General features: G+C 53.8%; 1 protein-coding gene across 1 annotated transcript; it reads left to right on the forward strand.

The window, feature by feature from the left end:
- Positions 1–1,307: 1,307 nt before the first annotated feature.
- GLRG_01392 (uncharacterized protein) lies at positions 1,308–5,517 on the forward strand (the record flags this gene model as incomplete). Its single annotated transcript, XM_008092077.1, has 3 exons — positions 1,308–3,905; positions 3,953–4,537; positions 4,588–5,517. The coding sequence occupies 3 exons, from the start codon at positions 1,308–1,310 to the stop codon at positions 5,515–5,517; spliced, it is 4,113 nt and encodes a 1,370-aa protein (XP_008090268.1).
- Positions 5,518–10,422: the final 4,905 nt, after the last annotated feature.

The following is a 10,422-nucleotide window of genomic DNA, read 5'->3' on the forward strand; positions in this document are numbered from 1 at the left end:
CAGACTCGGCAGTATAAGATAATAAAAAAATTAGAAAAGAAAAAAAAGGACCATGCAATCCCCAGTTCCCCAGCGGCAGACAAGGGGCACCCCCCACCCCCCCCTGGATGAAAACTAGGACAGACGTTAGGGCACAGCAAACGCTGGCGCTTGCAGTCTATGTAGGTAGTGTACGGACGGACATGCGCGTTCAGGCCGCCCCAGACGAACCATTAATTCCGCCGGCGTGGATGACCACGGAAATGCTCTTGGGCCTTTGAAAGAGAAGTACTGGGGAATGTAGGGATTGAAAGAAGAGACCGACAAGTCGAAACATATGGCCGATAAACATTGCGTGGAAACACATGGCCGGCGATGCCGTCTCCTCGTCCACCTTATTGTCGCTTGACTGTATTTCGGGCAAGTGGCTACCAGAACAGTTAAGAACGTCGAGTTCGAGGCAAGACTATACAAGAGCTAGAAGTAGTATATCGTCCGAAGGAACAGGGCAAGTGAAAAAGGGTCAAGCAGCCACCCCCATCTTGGCTAGTATTTAGTTGACGGACCGACCATGTTGATGCTCTGCTCTGGCTGGTATGCTCTGTTGTACCCTGCTTCTTTAGCTCCGTCGCACCGTGAGCCCACGGCTTCTGTCACAAGCAGCAAGCCACTGATACACTGCAGTTTTTGACATCTGCTCGCTCGACAAAGTACCCAAGTGGCAGACTGAGCTGTCATTTTGTCAGGCTAGAAGTGCAGTGACCAGTGGTCCGGCCCCGTCAGGCATCATCGATACCCGATGTACGTATTATCCTGTTCCCATAGCCCCTGTGAGCACCCCTCGACTCCCTAGAGAGATACCTATCTCTGACTGGGGCCGCTTAGCGCCGCGCAAGGCCGCAGGTACCACCGTGCCACCTTTTCCTGAACAGTACAAGGGTCACGGCAGTCACCGTGTCTCCTTTTCTGCCAATGACGTGTGTCACCTGCTGGACCAAACATCAACCCCCCAAACCTTCTGAGGGTCCCCAAGCGGCTGCTTGACCTCCACCACCTTCCACACCCGCGGCCACATTCACGATAACCTTCACCCCCTCTAACCACCGGCCGACTAGCTAGCCGTTCTCCCTTCCGTGCCGAGAAACCTCTTTCACGAGACGACTGACCGGTCACTTTCCAAAAGGTGACAGTTGACACACCGCGAACTACATAGCTGGCCATTCTGCGCTGGTACGAGAATGACAGCTCTCCGATAAATCCAAGCCCCGTTGTCGTCCACGTTCGATCGTCGACCCCACGCATATCCGGACCCGTTACGATCAGCGAGAATGTCGTCCGCGTCTAGAAGCTCGTGGATGCCGGGCCGTCGCCCGAACAGCAATCGAATCAGCATGAGACCGCGAGGAGCATCTAGGGGCAACATCACCGTTAGCCACGACGACGCCTACACCTTTGCATTACGTGTCGCCTACCTCAACTACCTCCTCCAACCAAGACAGAAACGAAAGCAATATGTCGCCGCACCGAAACCCGCGCAGAGATCGCACACCAGTGTTACTGAACTAGTCGGCCAATTTGTCTCGTCGGGCTCCAACAGCATCAAGTTGCCTCACGGCTTCCAAAAACCCCTGGAAAAGAGGCTTAAGAACGTTCTAACAGGCAAGGAACCTATGCAAGGTTTCAACGACTCGGCTCTCAAGCGAAGCTTCGCTGAGGCATATACTGCATTCACCGATAAGAATTTTCAAAAGTCGGTTGAGAAGGATCGCAAGCTTGAGCCTTACGTCCTCATGTTTTACTCGTCTGCCACCAAGGCCAACCAGAAGTACGCCCAGTTGACATCGGCAACGGATGATTCATGGAAAGAAACAGCCGATAGGCACATGGCCATGTTCATCAGGCTAGTGGCTCAGACTCTTCGAGATCAGGGGCACGACAGAGACAGGCCCGAGCTGATGAGCAGGTTGCACACGCTGGAGAATAAACTACTTACTAGAGACCAGAACCTGTCTCTCGATTCTGCCGGGGATGGAGGTAGTTACATTGAGGTCCCCGCCCCCTTGAGCTACGATGTCAAGGATATGCCGCTGGTTCTTACTGTGGCGCGCATATTTGGTCGATCCAATTCCGAAGTGCAGGCTGATCTCGAGGCCAACCGCCAAGTTTGGACCGAAGAAAATGCCATCAAGGACATGAAGAACTACCAGCAAAGGCTGGCCTCGGATGCGCCCGGCGCTCTAAGAAGCCAGGACTTCGATCTCGAAGACGCCTTTCAAGAATGGAAGAGAGCCGAAGCACCGCATCTTTCCCAAATCATTTTAGAGATATTGACGATCAAACCCGAGCTGGCCAAGACGTCGACAGCAGGAGCGGACAAGTCACTCCCTGGACGGCCTCAGTCCACCTTCTTTGGGGAAGATCAGTCGTACTCTGAAATCAGCAAATCAATCTCTAGCCCTGATGGATCAATTATGAACTTTGATAGTTCCATTGATTCTTTGTCTCTCGATGACTCGAATCAGGCCTTCGACGAGGTTGTTTACACTTTTGTCCCCAACGACTCTAGGGCTTTCTACAAGGCCATTCTGAAAGACTGCATGACTTACGATCAGTTGCATGCTGATCCAGCGGCGGAATACACCCCGCTCTCGCAGCCGTCTAAGGACCTCCTCATGGAACTCAGCGTCTACTGGCGGCTGCCGCAGTTCTCAAGACTCATTGCCTTCATTGAGGTAGCTGTCAAGAAGTTTCTTGACGGAGAGATTCTGGCCGATGATCTCCTTGTGGTCATGGACAACGCAAAGTCATCGGAACCGGAGAGGAAGAAAGCGCCACACTTGCACCAATACAACGTCGGTCTGCGCGAGATCGACCAAAGTCGTTGGACGATGCACGATTTTGCCGTATATCAGAAGACGCTGAACAGTCTCTATGATGCTCTACTGCGAGATCTTTACAACTTGATGCTCAACTGCTACGGTCCTAAACCTCCAAACATTGGGTCGGTCATGACTCTGCTGGAGGAACATGTTCAATCCGACCCTGCATTTCCCGCAAGGCCCGAGCAGGTCCAGGAGTTCGCTGTGCATCTTACCGAAGGTCTGCGACGTGCCGCAACCGACGCCTACAACGTCTTTGTCCACGAGAAATTACCTAACCATGCCTCGGAATGGGAGTTTACCCACGTTGTTGAACTAGGACGGGCGGTCACCAAGCTTTCCAATAAGATCCAGAAGCGATACAAAAATCTTCCAGAGATTATGGGCGTCAAAATATGGCAGATCTTGGTGGAGGTCATGTTTCCTAGCTACGAGCGGGATGCCCAACACATCATTGAGCGGACGATTGCGGTCGCCAAGGAGAAGGAGATGGAAATAAACATGCAGGATGGCTTTGATCTCTACAAGGAGCTGGTCGAAATGCGGCGCACGCACCATGCCGCATTGCCGGACAAGCCTTTCGAATTCCAGATCGAGGAACTGCTTGTGGACTTTGTTTGGCGATGGGTTCGCAACGCAGAGAACGTCATGGTGGAAGTGGTCGATGGTGCCATCAGTCAAGATTCGTTCCAAGTTCGTACCGACGACCCAAACAAAATACCTACGGACGCCGAGCGGCACAGTACTTCCGTCATTGATATATTTTTGATGTTCCATCAAACTATGGAACAGGTCTATCAGCTCGAGTGGGACAGCGATGTCCACCATGCTAGGTTCATGACGGCGCTGGCACGATCATATGCGGCTGGCATCGGACAGTACTGCGATGAGCTCGAGAAACGCTTTGCGAAAGAGATGGACCGGCCCACGGCACAAGAGATCGCCGCGAACAAAACAGCTCAAGAGAAGTTCATGCAGTACGCCCAATATGCTCGAGACGCCTGGAACCCGAAGGATGCCCCTGAGCCCTTCCAGTTCCTTCCCGAGGTGTGTACATTCTCCTGAATCCATGTCGATTTGCTAACATGTGTCAGTCTTTTGTCAAACTCAACAACATCGAGCATGCCATGCAAGAGCTGGATAAGTTGGAAAAGGCTATGAACGTTGACGCGTGTGCTGAAGTGTTGCGGAAAGCCGAAGGTCTTGGAAAGCAGCAAGCCAAACGACCCAACAAGTACGTCTTCACGATCAAAGTGGTAGAGGCCGAGGACCTCAAAGCCTGCGACCCCGGGGGGTTCAGCGACCCCTACGTGGTTCTTGGAGACGAATACCAGAAGCGTCTTTATAAGACACGCATTATACATAAAAACTTGAACCCCCGCTGGGACGAGTCCGTCGACATCACAGTCTCGAGCCCCCTTAACATCATCGCCACCATCTGGGACTACGACACCTTTGGCGATCATGACTTTGTCGGTCGCACCTCGCTGAAGGTCGATCCCATTCACTTCAGTGACTACTTGCCCCGCGAGTACTGGCTCGACTTGGACACGCAGGGCAGGATTCTGCTGCGTGTGAGTATGGAAGGCGAGCGAGACGACATCCAGTTCTACTTTGGAAAGGCGTTCCGACACTTGAAGAGAACGGAGAGAGATATGGTTCGCAAGATCACCGATAAGGTACGTTCATTGACGTTAGGATATGGATTTGTTACTAACCGACACCCCAGCTCCGGGCTCAGATCAGCGCCACGATCTCTCACGAGACCCTGCGAAGTTTGGTCAGAGGTGGTGGCATCGGCTCTCAAGTGGCCGGCCTGTGGAAGAAGAGAGCTTCAACGATGCCAACCGTCACAACGGCCAGCGACATTGAAGGCGCGTTGCAGCCGCTATTCCACTACTTTGACCAGAATTTTGCCATCATGAAGCAAACTCTGACGGACGCTACGATGTTGGCGGTCATGACACGTTTGTGGAAGGAGGTCCTCCAGGCAATTGAGCACCTGTTGGTACCACCCCTGTCCGAAAAGCCATCTTCGCAAAGGCCCTTGTCCCAAAAGGAGCTTGACATTGTCTATCAGTGGCTCAACTCACTGTTCGAGTTCTTCAATGCGAAGGACGACTCCGGAGAGCAGCTGGGTGTGCCGCAGGACGTTCTGAAGTCGCCCAAGTGGCATGAACTGGCAGCCCTGAATTTCTTCTACTTTGAGCAGACCGACAACCTGATTCGGGAGTCTGAGCGCATGGCGGCTGCCAATGCCCAGCGCGCGACTCAGATGCTGCTCCAGGAGAAGCACGAAAACCGTCTTTCGGCGCCTGCAACATTCGGGCCGACCTTTAGCGGTGGGCCAGGTGCTTTTGCCAGCATGGGCACTATCCGACGCGGCAAGAGCATCATGATGAGCCGCAACCTGGGCACAATGAGGAAGGCCAAGGAGGAGAAGCGCAAAGAGGCCCAGGCGGATCCCAGCGACGACATGATCCTCCGCATCCTCCGCATGAGGCCCGAAGCGGCCAACTACCTCCGGGAGAGACATCGCCAAAAAGAGCGCCAGGCCGCTGCGGCGGCTGCGGCGCTAATTGTCAAGAACAGCGTCAACCAGGGATGGAACACGGGGGGGGCGTCTGCATACCGGGCTAACAATCTGCCCAGACGATGAGATGTGATCGACGGCGCATGGGGAGTCGTAGCACAGCAATGCAGGGCGGGCATGGTGAGGCGCTGGCTCTCAAATTTTCTTGAATTTCCTGTTTTCCGCGCTCCATGATACTATTGCTTTTTCTGTTCTTATCTGGTATCCTCATCAGAGGGGTTTCAGTTGGGGAGAGGGATTATTTCGATACCAATTCAGGAGAGAGCAATAACGATGAAAAAGGCTGGAAACGAGCATGACGTACGCGAAATACCAACAACAATCACCACAAGGGTCTTTACACAAAGCACACAGTACAAATGAGCGTATCCAGTAGCGGCTTTTTTTTTTCTCTTTTTCTTTTTTTCTTTTGGGATGGCATCACGGGCTACATGTATATACCCCCCACCCCCTTCCGTTACGTTTAATACTTTGCTTATTTCGTTTACGTCGTCGTCGGCGCCAATCGTCATCATCATTAGGAGAAGGAGCATGGTGGGAGGAGGGGAGTAAGTGTGTGTGTGAGAGAGAGTGAGAGAAGGAGAGAGTGAGAGAGTGGGAGAGGGGGCGGCTGCGGGGTTGGAGGTGGTTTGGTTTTCTTGATATGCTTTCTTGGAAGGGAGGGGGGCGCTTGTACTTGCCCATGATTCCATAATTGGTGAGGGAGGACAAAACAATCATCATGTAGTTTGTTTACCTTATCCGGCGGTCCCCTGGTTTGTTGCGCACACATCACAGAAAGAGTGGCCTAGATACGGCGCAGCCTCATAGGGGAAAAGGGCGCATCCAGGTCGACCCGCTGACGCCGCAGGTTCTCCAGAATACGGCCCAGCCGGGCTCTCTTGGAACGGCAAAACCCTTCCCTCGTCGAACCTGCTAAACGAACATAGGTAGTTGGACAGGAACATGTCTTTGCCCCACTCCCCATCATGTAGCGTCCATAAGTAAGTGTCTCACAAGCTTGAGGCTGTCCTCCTGCCGTCACCTCATGGATACGATGCCTGCCGCAAATGGGCGGGTTGTTGGTAAAAGACGTAGCTAAGAACAATCTCAGTCATGGAAGAGAGCATTCACGTCAGAGGGGCAGTCAAGAGGCCTGTATGCGGTATGCACGTCCAAACCTAGTGTGAGACACGGCAGATGAGGGGGGGAATCGTACCACCTCAACCCTCAGCTCCCCGACGTTGGCCAAGTCGAACGACACACGCCCCGCCGTAGGACGGCTGGCTAGCTCGCGGCATTTGCTACGCAGGGCGACGGGTAGCTCTTCCGAGATGGTTTAATCCCACTTTATCAGTATCGCTTCTGGGGGACGACGAGTTGTCGACCAATACCGCATTATGCCACGGTACGGAATCCCCCGACATAGTTGCAATCCCTGAGGAGGCTCGGCTTCGAATCCCCTCGACCTGACTCTCCCGAGGTAAGTGACGGCGACCTCTCTTGTGCATGCCGGAGATGGCAACCGCAGGGAGCAGCGTAAGGATCACGGCGTGGCCAGATCGCAACGGTGGTCGGTGGCCCCCGTGCCCCCGTGTCCGTACCTCGTCAGCTTCCATCAATGCGCCAACGTTGAGCCAATGCTTTGTCCAAGTTACATTGGACAATAACCTCACTCTGCCCTACAAGGCAGGTACGCCCAACATAATGCAAAGTCAATGAAACGTCACAGGTGCCGAGGTAATGTGTGGCCTACATACCCATGAGGTCAATGCTCGTACTCGCTCATCCTATCTCGCCACAAGGTGATCGCACATATCGACCGAGTCGGGACCAACACAAACGTACTATCCTGGGAGTGGCAGGGCGGGGATGGCCACTGTCACAAACACATCCCGCCTGCGCGGGGGAGGCTCGGGATCGGCCCGGGGTAAATTCAGTGGGTGACTCCGCAGCATGTCCTTTGACGGGTTTGATAAACGGTCGCGAACGGCTCTGTGGTAAGGCGCCTCGATGGCGGAAAGCCAAACGTCGCGAAGCCGGCCGAGGCCCAGACGCACGTTGGACCCCTGACTTGCTCCTAATGCGGAGAGCGAAAGCAAAACGGGGTTTCTGATAGGAAATAAAGAAGACCACAACCTGGGTGACACAGAAAATAGTCTGTGGCTACCAAGGTCCAAGTAGCCTGCTGTTGATTGAGGACATCGTAAGGCACCCTTGCAACTCTGCTTTGATTGCCCGCTGAATGATAGTCGTAGTCGCGTGCGCGCATGGGAAGAGGACAACACACGTCACCAATCCAAAGTGCCGCACAATGATCAGAAAGCAGCACACGGCACAGGATGGTCGTCGCAAGCCACCTTGGCCATTGCAGATATGACTCCGAGTGTTCTACTTGGGGTGTCGAGACTAGTGTAATCTTGGGGAAATCGGAACCGCCTGGTCAGGTCTCAAAGTCAAAGTATATTAACTGGCCCTGCCATGTCAGAAATATATTTCCCCCGGGTCCCATACAGAAGCTTCCTGTGTCATGACGACTCTCAGCTCGTCGTTGGATGACGTACCGGTTAAGATGGTGATATGCTTGTACCAGTAGAAAGATTGAGTTATGCCTTCTGGGATGATCCCCAATGCTTGGGCCTCTAGGTGGTAATGTGAAGGGATAGGGGAGGTAAAGGCCGTTGGTGTCTCAGGAAAGACACCCAGCGAAACGGACGAGCGTCCGTTATACCAGACGGAAATTACAAGAATCCCCGCAGCCATGGACCATTTTCTCTAGCTGTCCCCTCAATTGGAGGGTGAGGATAGTGACAGTCTCCCGATCGGCAGGAGCTTGACTCGAACGGCGGCGTCGGGCTCCTATGGCCAGCCAGCATCAATTGATAGCCGTGAGGAACAGAGACAGCCCCCCCCCCCCCCATATTTGGCAAATCAGGTCGCACGCAACGTACCCCTAATGTTGCATTACGCTCTCCATCCTGAAACCTTAGCATCCACGTGTGATGGGCATTTGCGTGCAGGTCGGTACTCCTTCGGCTGCCTCAGGCGTGATGCTGATGGTTTGGGGAGACAAATAATGTACTTACCCGGCCGTTGCCAACAGCAGCAGATAAAGCCACAGTATCCGTAGTTCTAAGCCGGATCCGACAAGCGCCTGCCGAGCATTTCGTAGCTAGCCCCAGCCAAGACAGACGGAGGAAGGAGCGGAAGCTCGAACCTCAGTACCTATGGTCCTCAAGTCCCGCTGGCAAAGGCCCACCGTTGTGGCAACGGAGGCTGGACAGGGTGACATTGCCCCAATGGGCGACCAATCTTCCTCAATAATTGGTGTAACAAAACGTGACGAGGGTGATGAGCAGGCCAATCAGAGGCCATGAAAGCCCTTGCATTCCTTCCCCTCGGTTAACACCGACTCGATGGGAAGCCTGGTCGACCTGTCGTCGACATAAAACGCAAGCCTGAAGCGGTGACCGACGTTAAGCACGCCAGGTGGATGCAAATTGTAGTGGCAAGTGTGCGAGCCCCCCGATTTCAGTCCAGGATACTCACTCTGTACAAGCATTCGTCCTTTCACTGGACGAGACGAGTGAGAGGGGGGGATGAACGCCTCCGTGATCCAGAAGAGAGAGAGAGAGAGAGAGAACAAACTTTGTCCAAGTCAAAGCGTGGTAGTTGGAGAGAAATGGTCCGGTTTCGCGGCTCGCTCAGTGACCGTACTTCATAATTGCCCAGCACCGTCTGGTTGCGAAATCCACTCGCTCGTTTTTGGATCAAGTGTCAGTGGCTTAGGACTTGTGTGGGTTAAGAGTTCGCAAAAGGGTGCTGTCGAGAACAGCGCTGACGCTGGTGGGACTCGCGGCTCGGCGGACGGTTAGTCCGGAGGTGACAGCACGCTTGGGATTCTCGACTCGCGAGCCCATGGTTTGGGCGCATCTCGACCGGTGCATCGATACGAGTCAAAGTTTGCTGCAGGGTCCTCCAAGGTGATACGCTGGACAACCCGCTGGCTCGGCATTGTGTAACTGCACGCTTATTGGAGCTTGCCAGCATGCCAGCATGCCATGTGGTCTAGGTGAAGCCCTGACGTCAATTTACTAGGACACACCTAGCAATTGCTGTTACGGGATGGTATGGTTCTGACGGACCTTTTCCTACTGTGACAAACCGACCGTTCCAGGGACACCCAAGACTGACGAAAACCGGAACGAGATCATATTCCTTTACAAGCACAGCCGAAAGTCGTCAACCAATGTTGCAGCCTGGCTTTGGTGGCGGTGAAATCGCACCAAAATAGGCTAAGCCGGCGCAGTCGGTTTGCCGTTCTCGTACGGCCTGCCCTTCTGTGTTTTCCTTACTGGCGCAAGTGTAGGTACCGACTGAGTTTAAGGCCAAGCCTTACTTACCTAAATGGTTGCGAAGCTTTAGCGGGCAGCCTAGTGTTGTGGGAAAACGACCGGTATATACGCCGACCAAGGTCGCTGTGATTCGTCGTCTGAAGCCTCAGCAATTAACATACGCGAAAGCTCCGGAGTTATCTGCAGTACTCTCCTGGGGGTTCGGCGGTTTGGCATAGGCCCAAGGCAGCCATCAAGTAGCCGGGCAGCTGGGACGAAGAGGGCGGCAATAGGGTGGTCGGTGAAGTTCCAGATTGAGCTGACGGGAGTCGAGCATTTGAGCTGAGGCGGCTGAAAGAGTGGTTCGATCGGAGAAGCCGCCGAGGACATTATCAGGCAGACGGTTACAGGACTCTGGATAGGTACTAGCATCGCCCTTGTCCGTTCGGAACAACTTGAGGGAGACTTTGGCTAAGTTGGCTAAGAAAAGGCAGATCCTGGGGCGAGTACCCAGCGGAGCTCGAGTCAATTGCTTGCTTCGAGACACGACGAGGTGGCTTCGGGTCGAACCAGATTAGCGACTGCACTGGACCATAGTGACGTCGACGGCTTGAGGCTCTTGGCAGGCGGTACGGTATGTCCCTGGCATCGCTATATA

The sequence above is a fragment of the Colletotrichum graminicola genome (assembly GCF_000149035.1).
Source record: "Colletotrichum graminicola M1.001 genomic scaffold supercont1.4, whole genome shotgun sequence".
Taxonomy (NCBI): domain Eukaryota; kingdom Fungi; phylum Ascomycota; class Sordariomycetes; order Glomerellales; family Glomerellaceae; genus Colletotrichum; species Colletotrichum graminicola.